The following is a 21,106-nucleotide window of genomic DNA, read 5'->3' on the forward strand; positions in this document are numbered from 1 at the left end:
AAAAAATCAAACTGACTTCCGTTCGTAATTGTGTGCATGCTAGCACGCTACAGTTGATTTTTTTTTTTTTGTCATCAAGATTGCCAATTTTAATCAATTATTCTTAAAGTCAAGTCTATTTAACTTTACAGTGCTGATTTAATGCAAAATGTCTTTAATCCGGCAAACCAGGGGGTGCTAAATCAACCCCATGCAATGCATAATACAACAATATGGTGCTAAAATTGAACTAAAATACAAATAAAATGTTGAAACCCAAAAATATGTAAAAAAAAAAAAATGCAAATAAGGAAAACACAACATTTGACTATATTAAATTAGCAGTCTGACAGTGTGTATTTAGTCATAAGGAAGTCACAAGATTGTAAGATTTGAATGATGTGGACTCTTAGAAGAATTCATGTGATGACACGTGGGCCATTAGTTTGAAATAATACACATTTTTAAGATATTTTTTTTTAATTTTTTTTATTAGGGTCATGATTTTGAGCCTTCTTGTCTTTCCAGGGTGATCAATGCAGGAAAAAGCACTTTAAACGAGGATCAGGCTTGCTGTGACGTCATGCTGGTCAAAAGAAAATGGCCCCCTAGCGGTGCAACGTCCAATTGGGCCCTCAAGGCTCGCAGGAGATCTTCCTTCCCCAACGGGGAGGTTTTGGGCCTCAGGGACAACCTGGTACGTGACACTCGTCCAATTTCACATGAGTGATAGTTTACAACAGCTTCGTTTGTATGCATTCATACTTGTGGTAAAAAAAAAAATTATAAAAAAAAAATTCTGTTACACTTAGAATATGCAGTATTCCCTCAAATTTCGCGGATAATGTAGACCAGGGGTGTCAAACCCAGTTTGGTTCGCGGGCCGCATTAACGTCAACTCGATTTCATGTGGGCCGGACCATTTTAGATATATTTAGATTTGTTTTTTTGTAAATTGATTAAATGAACTGGATTAAAAGCCCTAAATATTCATGTTTTTTTATAGATCTAAACAATGTTTATTTTAGCTTTTTTTTTAAATATATTTTTAGATTTTATAAAATGATTTTTGAACTAAAAACAGAAAAAATGGATTAAAAAATTATAATTATTGATTTAAAGGGGGGAAATCAGGAAATTGAATATACATCTATACTCTTCATTTTAATTTGATCGTAAAACAGAAAGTCGCACTCATGATTTACTTTCTTGGGCCGCACAAAATGATGCGGCGGGCCAGATTTGGCCCCCGGGCCGCCACTTTGACACATGTGATGTAGACCAAACATGGCCGCGATCATCGGAAAACCGCAATGTAGGTTCACCCCTATTATTTCAGATCTGTACAATATCAAAAAGTGTCGATATTAAACGTTACTCAATTATTTATACCTCATTTTCTGAACCGCTTGATCCTCATTAGTGTCGCGGGGGGTGCTGTAGAGCAGGGGTGTCAAACTCGGGTTGGTTCCCGTGTGTTTTTAGTTCAAAATTGATTTTGTAAAATCTAAAAATATATAACAAAAAATAAAATAAACATTGTTTTAGATCTATTAAAAACCGAATATTCAGGGATTTTAATCCAGTTCTTTTAATCCATTTATAAAAAAAATCTATCTAAATATGATATGTAAAATGGTCCGGCCCACGTGAAATCAAGTTGACGTTAAAGCGGCCTGCAAACCAACCCGAGTCTGACACCCTTACTCTAGGCCTAGGGCATATTTTATTATTTTATTGCAGCTAACCTTAACATTGCATTTTGTCTTTCACTGAAATCCGCATCGCTTTGCTGCCACCTAGTGGAAAATGCCTACATTCCACTTCCAAATTTACTCAAGTACACTTTACGTCACTGCTGACGTTCTCATGACCAAAACAATCTATCTTAAAGTGAATATAATTACAAAATGATTAATTATTTTTTTTCTACCTACCCTGACTTTTGTCAATCACCCCCAAAACCCATTGACGTGAATATTTGGCGACCAGTCACGGGTTCCCCTCACCGTCATAAGAACGAACAAAATGGACGTTGCTAATGCTAATGAACAATGTATCACGTATCTGTTTATTATGTGTGTACTAGGCCAACTGCGACGACCTGACCTTCCACTACTGGGGGCTTTTCGACGGGCACGCCGGCTGCGGGGCGGCCGTGGTGGCGTCGCGTCTCCTCCACCGCCACATCGCGCTTCACCTCCAGGAGGTCATGGACATCCTGTGCGCGCCCGACCTCCAAGCGCCCATTTGCCTGGGGGAGGAGCCCGTCCGCTGGCAGCCTCCGCCCCCCCACGCCAACCCCCGCGCCCTCTCCAGGGCCGCGTCTCTCCGCGGGGCCGCCGGGGCCCCCGGTTCCCCCGGCGTCCCCCCCGCGCGCTTCTTTGCCGAGAAGAGGGTGTCGCATGAGAGCTTGGTGGTTGGCGCCATTGAGAATGCCTTCAAGGACATGGTAAGCAAATCTTTTCATTCATTCCTTTTCTGAACTGCTTATTCCCACGAGGGTCGCAGGGGGTGCTGGAGCCTATCCCAACTAACCACGGGGCAGCCCATCGCAGGGCACCGACCGGGAGACAAAGGATAACCAATCATAGCTAGGGTTTGGCCATTTAAAGTGTTCAACCAAGCTAGCCTAACGCACCGGTGTCAAAGTGGCGGCCCGGGGGCCAAATCTGGCCCGCCGCATCATTTTCTGCGGCCCGGGAAAGTAAATCATGAGTGCCGACTTTCTGTTTTAGGATCAAATTAAAATGGAGTATAGATGTATATTAAATTTCCTGATTTTTTTTCCCCCTTTTAAATCAATAATTGTAATTTTCTAATCATTTTTTTCTGTTTTTAGTTCAAAAATCATTTTGTAAAATCTAAAAACATAAAAAAGCTAAGATAAACATTGTTTTAAATCTACAAAAATGGAATATTCAGGGATTTTAATCCATTTATTTAAAAAAAATCTAAATATTATATCTAAAATAGTCCGGCCCACATGAAACCGAGTTGACGTTAATGCGGCCCGTGAACCAACCCTAGTCTGACACCCTTGCGTGACTGTTTTTGGAATGTGGGAGGAAACCAGAGTACCCAGAGAAAACCCACGCAAACCCGGGGAGAACATGCAAACTCCACACAGGAGGACCGACCTGGATTTGAACCCTAGAGTACAATTAGACTAGCTTACATGTTTTGAGGATGTGGGGGGGAACCGGAGTACCCGGAGAAAACCCACGCAAACCCAGGGAGAACATGCAAACTCCAAACTGGACGACCGACCTGGATTTGAACCCTAGAGTACAATTAGACTATCTTGCAGGTTTTGAGGATGTGGGGGGGAAACCGGAGTACCCGGAAAAAACCCACGCAAACCCGGGGAGAAAATGCAAACTCCACACAGTGAAGACCCACCTGGGATTGAACCCTAGACTACAATTAGACCAGCTTGCATGTTTTGGGATATGGGAGTAAACCCGGAGTACCCGGAGAAAACCCACACAAGACCAGGGAGAACATGCAAACTCCACACATGTTATATACTGTTTTATTTTTTTATTTTTACATTTAACTATACACAGCACTCTTTAAATAGACTTTTTGTGCAATTGTAGCATTAGGGTGTCAAACTCTTGTACTTTACTTTTGTGGCCACCAGGTGGCAGTGTGCAATTAGCTAAATGCCATTTTTTTTTAAATACACTCAATGGATTCGAATCTTAACGAGTACAATTAAAAGCTTGAATTGATATTTTTATTAGTGCATTTAAGAAAAACTACTCGTCAAAATCGACAAATGTATGGATTTTATCCCCCTCACTTCTGTTATTGTTAAATCTACAGTCCAATAAGCTTCTTGTCTTATTTATGGACAAACAGCTATAGGCGTCTAACCCATCCGTTCCAGCCCTCTCCATTAAAATTGGATGGCTATTTTAGTCATTTATGATATGCACAGTCTATATGTGTATGATTTTCTTCCATCGAGTCGAAGCGGGCATGTTTATGCAGATGTTTCCATTATTAAAGACTTTTCCTGCGGGATACGGCTGCTGCAGGCCAGATAAATATGGATGGCGGGCGATGGGATTCATAATTCATCCAGGGTGAAGGACACATTTACAAAAGAGTGCACAAAAATGGGCCACTATTCTTCATCATCATCATTTCAACTCCTTTTAGTGAGAAAATATATCACATTATTCCCCTTTTGGCAGGATTTGAATCCGAAAATAATATTTCCATGCCAATTTTTAATGGGAAGAATTGTTCTGCCTGTCACCACATGTTGCTGAAACAAAGAAAATCAATGTTTTTTTAATTTTTTTTTATTAATTCCTTGACAGCTTAATTATGATTCTAATGAATGAACACACTATTACATTTGCAGCAAAAGACTGTAGGCTAATTAAGCGACGGTAATAGCCATCCAAACACTGCTGCGTTGATCTTTTTAAAAACATTTTTTATTGATAAATGGATTCATTACGGTGCTGCTATCATTATGATTAATAATGGCGTCGGAGTGGTTTTGATGACATGCTCCGACATTTTGGATTTCAATGGTAATCTTTGTCTTGGGCGTAGGACGCGCAAATGGAAAAAGAACGAGCCGCCCACGACACGTCGGGAGGCTGCACGGCTCTGGTGGTGCTCGGCCTGCTCGGGAAGCTCTACGTGGGCAACGCTGGAGACAGCAGGTCCGTCCACACATTGGATTCATTATTATTAGTGTTATTATAATTATGATTATTATTATTTATTATTATTAGCGTCATTATGTTGCAACATTGAACCTTTCTAATTTTCAACAATCATTGTTTATTTTTATTTATTTTTTACAATACATCTTTTTCATAAAAAAAGACCATGTAAAGTAAGACTTTTTTTTTTTTACAAAAAAAAGACCATGTATAGTAACACTTTAAAAAAAGACCATGTATAGTAAGACTTTAAAAAAAAGACTGTATAGTAAGACTTTAAAAAAAAAAAAGACTGTATAGTAAGACTTAAAAAAAAAAAGACCACTTTTTTTCTAAAAAAAACGACATAGTATAGTAAGGCTTTTTTCGTAAAAAAACGACATAGTATAGTAAGGTTTTTTTAAATTAAAAAACAACATAGTATAGTAAGGCTTTTTTCGTAAAAAAAACGACATAGTATAGTAAGGTTTTTTTTTTAATTAAAAAACGACATAGTATAGTAAGGCTTTTTTCCTTAAAAAACGACATAGTATAGTAAGGCTTTTTTTTAAATTAAAAAACAACATAGTATAGTAAGGCTTTTTTCGTAAAAAAAACGACATAGTATAGTAAGTTTTTTTTTTAAATTAAAAAACGACATAGTATAGTAAGGCTTTTTTCCTTAAAAAACGACATAGTATAGTAAGGTTTTTTCTTTGAAAAATGACATGGTATAGTAAGGCTTTTTTTCTTTAAAAAACAACATAGTATAGTAAGGCTTTATTTCTTTAAAAACACGACAGTATAGGAAGGCTTTTTTCTTAAAAACGACATGGTATAATAAGGTTCTTTTACTTAAAAAACGACATAGTATAGTAAGGCGTTTTAATTAAAAAAACGACATAGTAAATATATAGTAAGGCTTTTTTCGTAAAAAACGACATAGTACATTAAGGCTTTTTTTCCGTTAAAAAAGGACATAGTGTAGTAAGGCTTTTTTTCTTAAAAAACGACATAGTATAGTAAGGCTTTTTTCTTAAAAAACGACATAGTATAATAAGGTTTTTTACTTAAAAAACGACATAGTATAGTAAGGCGTTTTAATTAAAAAAATGACAGTATATATATAGTAAGGCTTTTTTCGTAAAAAACGACATAGTACAGTAAGGCTTTTTTTCCCATTAAAAAACGACATAGTATAGTAAGGCTTTCTTTCTTTAAAAAACGACATAGTATAGTAAGGCTTTTTTTCTTAAAAAATGACATAGTATAGTAAGGCTTTATTTCTTTAAAAACACGACATAGTATAATAAGGTTTTTTTTTACTTAAAAAACGACATAGTATAGTAAGGCGTTTTAATTATAAAAAAAACACATAGTATATATAGTAAGGCTTTTTTCGTAAAAAACAACATAGTACAGTAAGGCTTTTTTTGTAAAAAACGACATAGTATAGTAAGGCTTTTTTCGTAAAAAAAAACGACATAGTATAGTAAGGCTTTTTTTCTTAAAAAATGACATAGAAAAGTAAGGCTTTATTTCTTTAAAAACACGACATAGTATAAGAAGGCTTTTTTCTTAAAAAACGACATAGTATAATAAGTTTTTTTTACTTAAAAAACGACATAGTATAGTAAGGCGTTTTAATTAAAAAAACGACATAGTATAGTAAGGCTTTTTTTCTTAAAAAAACGACATAGTATAGTAAGGCTTTTTTTCTTAAAAAAACGACATAGTATAGTAAGGCTTTTTTTCTTAAAAAAACGACATAGTATAGTAAGGCTTTTTTTCTTAAAAAAACGACATGGTATAGTAAGGCTTTTTTTCTTAAAAAAACGACATAGTATAGTAAGGCTTTTTTTCTTAAAAAAACGACATAGTATAGTAAGGCTTTTTTTCTTAAAAAAAACGACATAGTATAGTAAGGCTTTTTTTCTTAAAAAAACGACATAGTATAGTAAGGCGTTTTAATTTAAAAAACGACATAGTATAGTAAGGCTTTTTTTCTTAAAAAAACGACATAGTATAGTAAGGCTTTTTTTCTTAAAAAAACAACAGTATAGTAAGGCTTTTTTTCTTAAAAAAACGACATAGTATAGTAAGGCTTTTTTTCTTAAAAAAACGACATAGTATAGTAAGGCTTTTTTTCTTAAAAAAACGACATAGTATAGTAAGGCTTCTTTTCTTTAAAAAACGACATAGTATAGTAAGGCTTTTTTTCTTAAAAAAACGACATAGTATAGTAAGGCTTTTTTTCTTAAAAAAACGACATAGTATAGTAAGGCTTTTTTTCTTTAAAAAACGACATAGTATAGTAAGGCTTTTTTTCTTAAAAAAACGACATAGTATAGTAAGGCTTTTTTTCTTAAAAAAACAACATAGTATAGTAAGGCTTTTTTTCTTTAAAAAACGACATAGTATAGTAAGGCTTTTTTTCTTAAAAAAAACGACATAGTATAGTAAGGCTTTTTTTCTTAAAAAAACGACATAGTATAGTAAGGCTTTTTTTCTTAAAAAAACAACATAGTATAGTAAGGCTTTTTTTCTTTAAAAAACGACATAGTATAGTAAGGCTTTTTTTCTTAAAAAAAACGACATAGTATAGTAAGGCTTTTTTTCTTAAAAAAAACGACATAGTATAGTAAGGCTTTTTTTCTTAAAAAAACGACATAGTATAGTAAGGCTTCTTTTCTTAAAAAACGACATAGTATAGTAAGGCTTTTTTTCTTTAAAAAATGACATAGCAAGTAAGGCTAAGAGAGTCGGAGAATAAATCTGACTTCTGATTCTTCACCTTCTAGTTGTTGCTGTGGTCCACTGGCAAAATCATTGGGTCAGAACATGAGGCGGGAATCAGGAGTGAGTTCAATTCCACTCGTTGCAATTCTCAAATTGTTTTTTGAGGTAATGAAAAGGATAAATACAACTTCCAATCACTTCATTTCAGAAGACACTGTGGTCCAGTGGCAAGAACAATGGGTTGAAATTAAAGTTGGACACAAGTTCAAATCTGGAGTGAGTTCAAGTCCACTCTTTGCAAATCTCAAATTGTTTATTGAGGTGATGAAAATGATAAATATAACTTCCAATCATCTCCTTTCACAAGTCACTGTGGTCCAGTGGCAAAGACAATGGGTCAGACAGACCTCAAGTTAGTGGATTTGACTGCCATGTGGGAGATGGGGTTCGAATCCCGCTCTCGTTTGACTAATCACTACACTAGTAGTTCAGTAAATGGGTAATCCTTTTTTCATTCAAATAAAGACTTAGTCATTTTTTTCAGCAAAACAATATTTCCGGTCAGCCTTCGGCTGACCGGAAGACAGTTGGGAGGGGGGATCCCTGGTGGCGTTCGACAGTCGGCCTTCGGCCGACTGCCGACGCCATGCAGTCGTTGACTGGCGACACCGGGACGTGAACCATCGACACCCACGTCGCAGGCAGGTGACTTACCCACTGCACCACGAGGCGGCCCGCCTATACATGATTGGAAGTTATATTTATCCTTTTCATTACCTAAATAAACAATTTGAGAATTGCAAAGAGTGGAATTGAACTCATTCCTGATTTGAACTTGAGTCCACCTGAAGTTCTGACCCATTGTCTTTGCCACTGGACCACAGTGACTTCTGAAATGATGTGATTGGAAGTTATATCTATCCTTTTCATTACCTCAATAAACAATTTGAGAATTGCAAAGAGTGGAATTGAACTCGAGTCCACCTGAAGTTCTGACCCATTGTCTTTGCCACTGGACCACAGTGACTTCTGAAATGATGTGATTGGAAGTTATATCTATCCTTTTCATTACCTCAATAAACAATTTGAGAATTGCAAAGAGTGGAATTGAACTCGAGTCCACCTGAAGTTCTGACCCATTGTCTTTGCCACTGGACCACAGTGACTTCTGAAATGATGTGATTGGAAGTTATATCTATCCTTTTCATTACCTCAATAAACAATTTGAGAATTGCAAAGAGTGGAATTGAACTCGAGTCCACCTGAAGTTCTGACCCATTGTCTTTGCCACTGGACCACAGTGACTTCTGAAAGTTTCAGTTTCTAATACATAAATCTCTCTCTCTCTACAGTACTGTACATATTCTCTCCATTTTATTAAATGTTTTTTTTTTCAGTACAAACCAATGCGTGTTACTTATACAAGCCTTAAACATACAAATGCACTTATATAAACCTTCAATATACTTATATAGGCCTTAAACATAAATTATCATACAAAATATAGCACTGAATCAACTTACAAACAAATTCAACTTATGAACAATCACTTGGAACCAATTGCGTTCGTAAGTAGGGGAGCGTCTGTATAGTAAGGCTTTTTTTCTTTAAAAAAACGACGTAGTATAGGAAGCCTTTTTTCTTAAAAAACGACATATAATAAGGTTTTTTTACTTAAAAAACGACATAGTATAGTAAGGCATTTTAATTTTAAAAAACGACATAGTATACATATAGTAAGGCTTTTTACGTAAAAAACGACATAGTATAGTAAGGCTTTTTTTTTCTTAAAAAACGACATAGTATAGTAAGGCTTTCTCTCTCTTTCTCCTTCCCCTTTAAGAGCCATCATCCTGCGGGGAGGCCAGGTCATCCCCATGTCCAGAGAGTTCACGCCGGAGTCAGAGAGGCAGCGACTGCAGTTCCTGGTAGGAAGCACACCGCCTCTTTCGCTTCTCCTGTTTGCTCGCATGTTTGATCTTAACATGGTCGCCTTTATTTATTTATTTTCTTCTTCTACTCTTCTGCCCAAAGGCCTACATGCAGCCACACTTACTAGGAAATGAGTTTACACATCTGGAATTCCCGAGAAGAGTGCAGAGGAAGGAGGTCGGGAAGAGGATGCTGTACCGGGACTTCACCATGTCGGGATGGTTCGTTCGTCCGTCCGTTCGTTATTGTTTGGAGAAAGCTCCTTCCAAAATAGCGTCAATTTACTGAGTTTAAAACGGATGCGACGTGTGATTTAAAAATAGGAAACCTTTCAAAAAAATGTTCTCCCACTGTGTCCGTCGCTTCCAGGGCTTACAAAACCATCGTGGACAACGACCTGAAGTACCCTCTCATCTACGGCGAAGGGAAAAAGGTAAGTGTTTGAAAAATTGTCTCCGATTTAGGACCAAAGTCAACACAAAATTACCAATATATCAAAAAGAACATTTCCATTTTTTTTTAAAAAAAAAGTCGCACGTCGGACAGATAATTGCCGAGGTTAAATGTTGGGTAAAAATGTTCCATTTTTTTGACATTGCAAAAGAATTTAGACAACAAATTTTGTAAAAGATGTTAGTGAGCTTTTACTAGTTTTTTTAAAAGAAGGTACATTGGTGCAGTGGTTAATGCGCTGGCCTCGCAGCTCCGGGGTCCTGGGTTCAAATCCAGGTCAGTCCACCTGTTCAGGGTGTCCACTGCCTGCTGCCTGAAGTTGACTGGGATAGACTCCAGCACCACCTGTGACCCCTCTGAGGATAAAGAGGTTTAGTACATGAATGAATTAGCTTAAAATATATAATAGTGTAATATTTGCTCATTTTCTTTTGTCTTTTTTTCCAATAATTTATGCCGGGAATCCCTAATTTAAAAGTGTCGACTTAAAGATGGAGATTCCATGGCATAGTAAGGAGGTGAGTTGGTTACTTAGCTCACCAAGTAGAGTGCCTCCTTGTCACGCAAAAGGTAGTCAGATCACTTCCTCCATCCATCACTTTGTCACTTTTCAGCTGAAATAGAAAAGTATTGAGTTAGTTTGTGGCATAGTAGGGAGGTGGGTTGGGCAACTAGCTCATGTGGTAGAGCGTCTGCTTACCGTGCAAAAGGTAGTGAGGTCAAAACCCACATCCTCAATTCCCCCATTCTCCAACTTCTCTTTTCAGCTGGCACGGAAAGTATTGAGTCAGTCCGTGGCATAGTAGGGTGGTGGGTTGGGAACTTAGCTCATAAAGGAGAGTGTCTGCTTACCTTACGAAAGGTAGTCGGATCGATTCCCATTCTCCAACTCCTCTTTTCACCTGAAACGGAAAAATAGTGGGTCAGTCCGTGGGGTAGTAGGGAGTTGGGTAGGGCAATTAGCTCACGTGGAAGAGTGATTGCTTACCATATAAAAGGTAGTCGGATCGATTCCTGCATTCTCCAACTTCTCCCTGTTCAGATGAAACAAGCAAACAATTAGGCTCATTTTGAAGAAAAGAAGCATTACTATACATGGGCATTTTGAAATAAAGCTTCACGATACATGGTCATTTTTAAAAAAGCCTTACTATACATGGTCATTTTTTGAAGAAAAAGCCTTACTATACTTTGTCATTTTTTTTTTTTTTTGAAAAAAGTCTTACTATACTATGTCGTTATTTATGGAAAAAAGCCTTACTATACATGGTCGTTTTTTTTTAAAGAAAAAAGCCTTACTATACATGGTCGTTTTTTTTAAAGAAAAAAGCCTTACTATACTATGTCGTTTTTTAAAGAAAAAAAGCCTTACTATACTTGGCCGTTTTTTAAGAGAAAAGCCTTACTATACTAGGTCATTTTTTTTCATTAAAAAAAGCTTTGCTATACATGGCCAGTTTTTTTGAAGAAAAAAAGTCATACTATGTTTTTTTTTTTAAAGCCTTACTATACTATGTCGTTTTTTTAAAGAAAAAAGTCTTACTATACATGGTCTTTTTTATATAGAAAAAAAGGCTTACTATACATGGTCTTTTTTCTACATCAGGGGTGGCCAATTCCGGTACTCAAGAGCCGCTATCTCTTCTGTTTTCCACATCTCCCTCCACCAACACACCTGAATCAAATAATCAGGATCGTTATCAAGCTCGTGGACAGCTTGCCGATGAGTTGATCATTTGAATCAGGTGTGCTAGACGAGGGGAGATATGCAAAACAGACTAGATAGCCAGCCGCTTTGGAAGATCGGAGTCGGCCATCTTTGTTCTCCAACATTCTAAAACCTCCATTTAAAAATCTCCTTTCCAATTCCAATTGTCGTTTGATTTCACGCAGGCTCGAGTGCTGGCGACCATCGGCGTCACCCGAGGTTTAGGCGACCACAATCTCAAAGTTCACGACTCCAACATCTACATCAAGCCCTTCCTCTCCTGCTGCCCTGAAGTAAAGCCCCAAAATGGCTGCCCTGGCACCTAGCAACACATTTCCATCTATCTATCTATCCTTCCTTCCTTCCCTGGTCAGGTCAACGTTTACCCGCTGGGGCAGTACGAACACCACGCCGACGATGTCCTGGTCTTGGGAACCGACGGACTTTGGGACGTCTTATCCAACCAGGAAGTGGCGGAGGCCGTGGCCCGCTTCCTGTCCAACTGCGACCCCGACGACCGGCACAGGTCAGACAGACGCCGCGCTTTGTTAAAAGCTCCAATTCTTGAGTTTCCTAACGAGCGCAATCACTCACTTGTTTTTTTCTGGCGTTCTCTAGGTACAGCATGGCCGCTCAAGACTTGGTGATGAAGGCCCGCGGCGTGCTCAAGGACGGAGCCTGGAGGATTTCCGGGGACAGGCTGGGCTCCGGAGACGATATTTCGGTCTACGTCATCCCGCTCGGGCGTGGCGGCGACCAGTTCTGCTGAACTAAAAAAAAATGGGGCGTGGTTTTTGGAAAATTGTCTTCAGGAAGATTTTCTTTTTCTTTTTACATCATTTCTTGGAAGGTATTATGCACTTGATATGCCAGAATGTACACGTGCTGGCATAGAGGAAGGCCACCCCTCCCAGTCCAAATGGATTGGACAAGGCGTTTTTAATGTCGTTTTCTTACGTAGCGCATACTCTGAAAATTATGTACAAATTAAGCTGGAAGTGAACTGCTTGGGAAAAAAAGTCACTATAATTTCAAGCATAGTTTATGAATGATGAAAAAAAAATGGATAGGCATCTTTTCTTAATTTGTTTTTTAAAAATAATGTTGATTTTTTAATACAATGTATAAGCTGCAAAAAAATTAAATATAGTAGTTATAGTAAGTCTGTTTTTTTAATCGAGAAATGACCCCTATCCATTTTTTTTTTCTTACCCTGTCGGACTGTGAATTATTTAAAATGTAATTATTAGAATTATTTAAAAATGTCATTATTAGAATTATTTAAAAATGTCATTATTACTGCTAACATTCCACTAGTTTGTCCAACTTTCATGATATAGTTATGTTGTATGCTATGTAAATATTGATTGAGGTCTTTCTGTAATAGGTTTTGTTACACCATATTTTTAAGGCAGTTTTTTTTTTTATTATCCCAGAATTAAACATTTATCCTTGCCTAACCTTGTTTTGTTGAATGGATTGCTTTTAGTATTATCATTATATAAGTCTGTCCTGTGCTTTATTTTTGTAAGAAAATGTTTCTCGGATGGTCTGATTTAGTCATTTTTATGAAATTGCCATTTTGGTGTTATTTATCTAGCACATTACCATATTTTCTCGCATATTGGCAGTATTTGTAACAAAAAAAATGACTGAATCAAGGGTATGGCTTAAATGTGCATCAGACTTGCTATACTCTTTTTCACCAGTAGATGTCAGAAAAGTAACATTTAGAATTTGTTGGTTATTTTTGGTTTTGCAGTAAGAAAACAACCATAACTGGATGAATTATTAACTTCCTCATGATAGTCACCCTAATAATGTGCTTTTGATTCATACAGGATATCAGAAATATCACATGTAATTATTTTTCTTAAGATTTTCCCCTTCATAGTAACTCATTTGCACTCGCTATTAAAACTGGAGTTAAAAATGGTGAATCGGGGGCAGCTTATATGCGAGAAATGGTAATATATAACACTTATAGGAAGGGTGGGACAATAAAAAAAATGTAATAAGAAACAAAACTGACCCAATTATCTAACATTTTCCCTTAAGAGCCTTTTTTTGGTGCAACAATGTGTCCAAACATAGCACGCTCGTATCAAACAAGTATTTCACTCACATGATGACGACCGCAGGCAGGGCCATCTGCTTCCCCCGCCACCTCCGGTCACGTCTCATCAGGACAACACGCCTTCTCCTCCTCCAACTCTCGCGGCACAGATCGTCCGACGGCTAAAAGACAGCAGCGGCTGACCTCGAGCAAGGACACGGCAGGCAGGCGGGCGGGCGGCGTTTCACTGGGCCGTCCGGCTTTAGCATGATAATCTGATTATTACGCAAACAGCTGCACGCTCGCTCTACTCTTAAAATGACACGGACAATTCATTCCCTTCAAATTGGCGGCTTAAAATAAAAGTTAGAACTCACCAATAGTGCAAGATGTCCGATTTATTAAATCTGGATGTCTCGCCAATCATTTCATAAAATTGACTACCAATTAGCCCTTGTTTTTAGTGTACAAATAATGTAATCTATGTAAGAAGTGTATATTGTTATATTGCCTTTTTTAATAAGTTCCTGAAAGAGTAGAGTTGTTATTTAGAGATTGGACAATTTGTCAACAGTCCATGCGGTTTGAAACAATATAAAACTAGCCGACTTTAAAGCAAATTTAAACTATGAAAAACTAAAACGCCTCATTTTAAATCTAGCTTGACAAATGGCAATTTGGGGTGGCTATTTATACATAGCACGTTTCAGATATGTTCTTTGCCCAACTTGATTATGTAAAAATTGGCTGAATAAATGTAGCACACAAGGAAGCAACCTTCCTCTACATGATAACCAATATATATATATATATATATATATATATACTATATGCATGTTTATACATGCACACGTATGTGTTGTGGTTGACATATATAGAACTATAACAGCTAAGAACGTGTGGGCATGCTGACGTACGTCACACCGAGTTGCGTCATTTGCATTATTGCTTAACCATAAATAAATGATTATATTGCAGTCAAAAGACAGTCTTTTAAAAAGAATCCTATTTATACACAGGCGTACATTCTTGTCCTACATCAAATCTCTGGTCTGACTTTAGTTCTTGTATTGCCTCAAGTGATTATTTATTTATTGTTTTGGGGGTGCACTCAGGAGTGAGATATCATACTGAAAATGCGATCTTTTCCTGTACATCATGAAACACTTTAAAATAAAATAAGTCAATTAACGAAATTTAAAATAAATAAAATCAGAAATATCTTCCAGTTAAGGCCTACATTATACCTCAAAGGTTGATGAAAAGTAACTAAAATAACATTTTAAAAACACTTATGAAAAAATATTTTTTACGAATATTTCCTTTTATGGAAATTGAGTATACATTTTAGACTATGGGTTTAAAATATATAAACTAACTTATTTGCTGTCATTGACAACGACAATTGTCCAACTATTAAACCGGGAGCATTATCAGTCAACGCCCAACTGTCATTGCCATTGACAGTGAATGACGTCTAATCCATTTTAACGTCGTCCCTCGTCTCCACATAGCAACAGCGCCGTTGACCTACATGTCTTCTGCCTCGTTCGACACACTGTGGCGTGGTGCATAAATTACACACTCCACTCAAACCCCCTCTCCTCACAACGTAAATCACGTTTTTAAAACATGCTAAGCGCCCTTTTAAATCTAATATTCCTCCGAAAAAAAGCAAACACGGAAGTAGTCATTTTTCCCACGGTCATTGAACCGCCATTCTTAACAATCATTGCATAGTTTAATTTCCAACTAAAAAAAGAATGTAGTCTTATGATTACATAACCATTAAAGAAACGTACATGATAAATATACATTTACCTGGAAATGGGTCAAGAGGAAGCGTGAACGTAGCTTTTTTTTTTCTCCCCCGGCGAGGAGCGTGAGGCTAGCACTAGCAAGGCAGTAGCTTGCGCAGTCATCTCCATAGCGGGCACAGTCACAACCCAAACAACAGCACAAACTACTACCTCAGCCAGTACATGGCCGACAACGGGAGACACCTTCCTCTAACAAAATACAATATGTCGTGTGGTGAAGGAGAAGAACGAAAAAAATGTCGTCAAAGTGGACAAAAGGAAGGAAGCAGGCTCCATTTTGTCGAGCGGTCGTCCTTCCTTGACGGTGATGTCGCGTTCCTGACTTCGCGCTAGAGTGTGGACTTGAAATAAAAGAAGGCACGCTCCGCCCACGCAGTGCTGCTCACTCCGCCCCTCTCCGTCCACCTCGTATGACCCATAGATAGAACTATATAAGGCTAGATGTCTGAAGGCGGGGTTGGCGGCGGCGTAAGTAATTGAGGGCCATTTTGGGTCGGATGACTTCACCGGGCTCGACACAGCGGACGTAAAAATTAGTCATTTTCTTCGCTAAATTCTTGACAGATTAAAAACAATGGTTTCTTTTATAATGATCCAGATTAACACGGCTATATTTTTAAAATGACTTTTGAAAAATGATTTTTTTGAAATATGAAGTTCAGTTACTGTATCTCTGATGTTTGACGACGCCTGTCCACGTTGGCCGATAGCGCTCATCGGACATCTAGCTTCATAATAATAATAAATATATAAATAAATAAAAATCTATTACTATCTGACCCATTCGAAAGGGTGCGCAGACAACCACAGGGCTTAGCTAGATGGATGGATAAAGGAAGAAAAAAAAAAGATAGATGCATTAGTATTCAGACAGATGGGTGAATAGAAGGATGTATAGACGGCTGATGAATATTGACAGCAAGATTGACATGTATGACAGGTGGCTGAATATGTTATTTGAACATGTAGTACATAAAAGATGAGGGACTCAACAGATGGATGGATAAATAGCGAGATGGATGAAAGGGTAAATAAATGGGTGTGCCTATATGGCTAATGGGTGGATTAAAGCTAGATGATAGATTATAATTGATAGTAGGTGGATGGAGAGTTTCAAATGATACATGTATGAATGGGGATAAATACATAAAATTCAATTAACCCTGCAATTGTGTTTCATTTTGAAATGAATCAAATTATTTGTAGTGTTAATTGTCAGTATACATTTTTTTTTTTCAAATTTAGTTTAAGGAGTGGTGGTGATAATTTTTCTAAAAATAGAAAAGCGAGAGCGTGCCAATTTTGTAGAACTGTCCCATTTATTTTCAGTATGTACGCCCCTTCACAGATGGCTGGCGAGAGATGACATGGAATGTTGCAGCTCACATTTGTTTCCTTGCATAAAATCGTCAGTGTTGGAAAACAAAGTGTTCGTTTTGAAACCGATTAGGCCTCGTCGCCCCCCCGCCCCTTTATCGTCGGATCGGTCCGTTTACGCGAATGGAGGAGGAGGACCGAAGGACAACCAACGACCAATCATCTGCTTTGGCATTTCAGGTCACTTTGGGTCGACTCGTGTCACTGTGGATGCGGCTCGAGTGGAGTTCATGACAGCGTGTGCGCTTTAAGCACTTCAATTAAGAAGACACATTCGATCGAGATTTTTCATGGTTTCCGACCCCCCCAAAAAATTGAAAAAAAAAAAGTCAGGAATCTCCATTTTGGATCCTGGGAATGGGGGGCTGCATGAAGTCTTTAAAGGGCCCCAAAGCCTCCTTCAGGGCCGAGCTCACCTCGGAGGACGAGCATGTGATGCACTCCACCAGCGTGGGGTACAAAGCGATCACCTGAGCCCACGTGTTGTCGTCCACTGTTGGGGGGGGGGAAAAAAAGTGAGTACAAGTAGAAATTAATAGCCAAAGAATGCAATCTAAGAAATCATCCCCATGGGGCGTATGGAAATGAGTTTAGAGCTGATAAACAACTTGAAGGGCGCCTCAAGAACACACTTTTGAAAAGTGTCGCAAATTAATCTGCTGAGACGTTCCTAAAAAAAAAAAGAAAAATGAAGAGGGGGGAGGAACGTTTCCTATCATTGACCGTATTCGGAATAAACTACGAAGAGTGGAGTTAACTTTTTTGATGGTGTTAGATGTCCAATCCATTTGAAGCAGGAGGGTCGGCAGCGAATTGGTGTTGGGAGACACAAATATTTTGATGGGTGGTTAATCAATTATTTTTGCGACTAGCCAACCATTTGGCAAATCTATCTTTTTTTTTTTAAAAGCAAAATTGGGTCGTCTTCAGTCTACTTGTATTGAAGAACACAGAAAAACCGAGAATTAAGAGTAAAAACATTTTAAGAGAAAAGAGAACATGGGCCGTTTCTAGGTCAACAAGATCTCCAACCGATTCATCGACGATAAAATAGCGGGCAATTCATTTGATCGTCAATCTTCCTGTGTGGTTCCAGTTTTCTCCAACTCTACAACGTCTTTTCTTGTGTCTGTATCCGTTTTTGCTACGGCAACCAAGATGGCGCCGCTCAAGTGGCAGCCGGTAGCGGTAGCTCCGTTTGCTCTTGCTCGTTTTGTGTTTTTGCTGCTTTTCTTTTATTGCATTTTGCTATTTAGTTTTTTTTTTACCTAGGTCTACAATGTCTTCTGTGTCTGTCTTGCTACTGCAACCAAGACATTTCCCAAATACGGGATGAAATAAAGTTCTAACCTAACCTAATTAGCTTATTCATTGTGGCAACCCAAAAGTGAATATTTCCAAGCCAAAGATGATACAGTGATCCCTCGAATATCGCGGTTAATGTCGACCAAACATGGCCGCGATAATTGAAAAATCGCAAAGTAGGGTCACCCCTATTATAACATACAATTTTCCGTGTATGTCGCTGTCTTTACCCTCCGCGAAATGCGTCTAATTTTACTTCTATTAAACACATTTTATTACTATTAAACCACTAGTTATGTTACTTTGTTAATAGATGGCGAATTAGAAGAAATAAAACATTTTTTCCAATCCAATATCCTGTTTTTGGTGTTTTTTCAGAGGGTTGGAACGAATTAATTTGTTTTCAATTCATTTCAATGGGAAACGTTCGCTCGAGTTACGAAAAGCTCGACATACGATCTCAGGCCCGGAACGGATTAAGATCGTATATCGAGGTACCACTGTATTTGAGTTCAATAATCACGAAAATACCCACCATTTTCCGGCTGGGTCTTTTTCAGCGAGTCCATCAACGTACTGATGGCCTTCAAGACAAAAATGATCTCCGTCACTTGCTGCCTGAGAGGGAAAACAAAAAAACAAAATCATCATTCCAAATGGATTGCCCATTTTTTGCCACTTTCACGCTCCGTCAATTCACCTGGGCAAGGGGCAGCGTCCGCTCAAACGCTCGTCCTCCACGAAGCGCCGCAGGACGTCCTGGGAGCGCTTGAGGAGCACGGAGAGAGCCATGCGCGAGATGAAGCCTTCCTGCGGCGTGGACGCCTTGTTGCTGAAGGAAAACTGCAGCAGCGTCTCAAAGCACACCTTGGAAAACTCCTCCCGCATGCGCACGTCAATCTCGGCTTCTGTCGACATAGGCACGTGTTATTTTGGCGCCCGCGTGTCATTTTGCCGACCATTTTGATTATGGAATTAGAACGCAAAGGGTAGCTTAATAAAGCGGATATGTTGAATTGACCCCTTTTTCGTAGTATAAGTCGCACTAGCCAAAAAATGCAAAATGAAAGGGGGGGGGGGGATCATTAAAGTTGCACTGGAGGAGAAGTCGCATTTTTGGGCAAATTTTAATTGATAAAATGCAAAATGAAAGGGGAAAAAACCCAATATTTAAGTCGCACTGGAGTATAAGTTGCATTTTTTGGGTGAATTTATTTGATAAAGTACAAAATGAAAGAGGAAAAAAACAATATTTAAGTCGCACTGGAGTATAAGTTGCATTTTTTTGGGTGAATTTATTTGATAAAATGCAAAATGAAAAGGAAAAACAACAATATTTTAGTCGCACTGGAGTATAAGTTGCATTTTTGGGCGAATTTATTTGATAAAATGCAAAATGAAAAGGAAAACAAAAACAATATTTAAGTCGCACTGGAGTATAAGTCGCATTTTTGGGGGAATTTTATTTGATAAAATGAAAGGGAAAAAACAATATGAAAGTCGCACTGAAGTATAAGTCGCATTTTTGGGTGAATTTATTTGATAAAATGCAAAATGAAAGGGGAAAAAAAACAATATTAAAATTGCACTAGAGTATAAGTCGCATTTTTGGGTAAATTTTGTTTGAGAAAATCAAAACAAAGAACACACACGATATTTAGATTTTAAAGTAAAAAAATGAAAAAAAATAGAAGCAACAAACTGGCTGAATATAATAAAAAAAAAAAAAAAAGAATCATATTTTTTTGTTATAAGTTGCCAAGGCAACCCCTGAGGGGATAAGCATAACATCTACAAATGCCTAGAGCGTCCTCTTGCGGTTAAGAGTAAAAACAAAACAAAAAAACCATGTAAAATGATATAATAATGTGAATAATTTCACACAAGCCACAACACCCTCGACTATTAAAAAAACCGACTGCGACTTATAGTATGGAAATTATGGTATGTGAAACAAATGTGGAAAAATGTAAATTGCAGATTACCTGTGAAAGAAGGCGACTGTGAGTGGATGGAGCCTTTGTTGAGCATCGCCATGATCTGACTCACAAAGTCTTTGGGGATGAAATTAGCAAAAGGTAAAATCTCCGTGCTAATCAGTTGGACCACCTAAAAAAATGGTCAATGGTCAAAAACTGATCAAGTCCTAAACAGCAGTTTAACATAAATCGTTTCTTCGTATTTTTTGCTGTACCTCCACATCGATTGCTTCGTTCTTCTGAAATTCCTGAATAGACAAGTTATCGGGAGGCGAGCTGGAAAGAAGACAAACATGGAGTAGGATCAGAGACAAATAGATCAGAGAATTCTTGCTAAATATATTTGACAGGTTTGAATAATTTAGGGGAGGAAAACAAGGCAAAGAAGGGAAAAATGGTGGTTTTCAAATCTAAAGAAAAAACCATAGAAAGCAGCAGAAAAAACAAGTAGAATGACATCATTGTATTCATTAAATGAAAGAAAGTTCACGTCTTCCAATCTTTACTCTCATAATGTTCATTTATTTTTGATAGCATCTGTTTAGCAATGTTCCATCGTTGCATAGAAATGACATACAATTTTTATCACCAATAGATATTTTTTTCCTATAATTGAACTGTTAAACTCTTAGTTAGTTGCCCAAAACTCCCTCATTAAAACACTAAAAAACACTAGAAAATCTAATTAAATCCCATTAATCTTAACACAGGTACATTCTACTTTAACAAGCGCGACATCTGGCTTTAAATTTTTCAATTTGTATTTTTCCACCAGATCGCACAATTTTAAAGCTTTTCAATTTTAACACTCATCCATAAGAAAGCCACCACGATTAATTACTATGGTCTAATAAAAGCTTTTATCCTCTGTAATGATTTGCCCTCGTACACGCATGCTTTCTTTCACCTCAAGTAAAAAAAAATGGTGTACAACGGGCTTTATTGCGTATTGCTGAAGCGGCAAAGCGCGTCTTTATTCCACGTTTTATTCTAGCAGTGCTCTCAACGGCGAAAGACGAGACAACCCTCGTAAAAGCAGCGAAGCTTCCAAACGAAATAAAATCCCAGAGCCAACGATAACAAGGTAA

General features: G+C 37.7%; 2 protein-coding genes and 1 long non-coding RNA gene across 8 annotated transcripts in view; 1 reads left to right on the forward strand and 2 right to left on the reverse strand.

The window, feature by feature from the left end:
* The window catches only part of LOC144071846 (protein phosphatase 1H-like), a 30,401-nt gene extending 17,460 nt beyond the window's left edge, over positions 1-12,941 (forward strand). For all 4 annotated transcript variants that reach the window (XM_077597289.1, XM_077597287.1, XM_077597288.1 and 1 more), the window contains 9 exons: positions 508-676; positions 2,069-2,431; positions 4,555-4,667; positions 9,232-9,316; positions 9,423-9,541; positions 9,690-9,753; positions 11,667-11,774; positions 11,856-12,007; positions 12,100-12,941. In XM_077597289.1, coding sequence (XP_077453415.1) covers positions 563-676; positions 2,069-2,431; positions 4,555-4,667; positions 9,232-9,316; positions 9,423-9,541; positions 9,690-9,753; positions 11,667-11,774; positions 11,856-12,007; positions 12,100-12,250 — 1,269 coding nt within the window. In that variant the 5' untranslated portion in view covers positions 508-562 and the 3' untranslated portion in view covers positions 12,251-12,941. The remainder of the gene's footprint in view (positions 1-507; positions 677-2,068; positions 2,432-4,554; positions 4,668-9,231; positions 9,317-9,422; positions 9,542-9,689; positions 9,754-11,666; positions 11,775-11,855; positions 12,008-12,099) is intronic.
* Positions 8,741-15,516, reverse strand: LOC144071848 (uncharacterized). Its single transcript, XR_013299748.1, has 9 exons — positions 15,359-15,516; positions 13,607-13,719; positions 12,076-12,246; positions 11,868-11,983; positions 10,762-10,807; positions 10,626-10,675; positions 10,474-10,540; positions 10,314-10,387; positions 8,741-10,129 (listed from the first exon to the last, which is right to left on the reverse strand). It is a non-coding gene; the product is annotated as an uncharacterized LOC144071848 (long non-coding RNA).
* Positions 15,517-16,293: 777 nt separating this feature from the next.
* mon2 (MON2 homolog, regulator of endosome-to-Golgi trafficking) overlaps positions 16,294-21,106 on the reverse strand; it is a 30,502-nt gene continuing 25,689 nt past the window's right edge. For 2 of the 3 annotated variants that reach the window (XM_077597285.1, XM_077597283.1), the window contains 5 exons: positions 20,234-20,294; positions 20,025-20,148; positions 18,740-18,947; positions 18,575-18,657; positions 16,294-17,227 (listed from right to left, as the gene is read on the reverse strand). In XM_077597285.1, coding sequence (XP_077453411.1) covers positions 17,064-17,227; positions 18,575-18,657; positions 18,740-18,947; positions 20,025-20,148; positions 20,234-20,294 — 640 coding nt within the window. In that variant the 3' untranslated portion in view covers positions 16,294-17,063. The remainder of the gene's footprint in view (positions 17,228-18,574; positions 18,658-18,739; positions 18,948-20,024; positions 20,149-20,233; positions 20,295-21,106) is intronic. The other variant, XM_077597284.1, reaches the window with a different exon arrangement.

Source organism: Stigmatopora argus, chromosome 3 (assembly GCF_051989625.1).
Source record: "Stigmatopora argus isolate UIUO_Sarg chromosome 3, RoL_Sarg_1.0, whole genome shotgun sequence".
Classification (NCBI taxonomy): domain Eukaryota; kingdom Metazoa; phylum Chordata; class Actinopteri; order Syngnathiformes; family Syngnathidae; genus Stigmatopora; species Stigmatopora argus.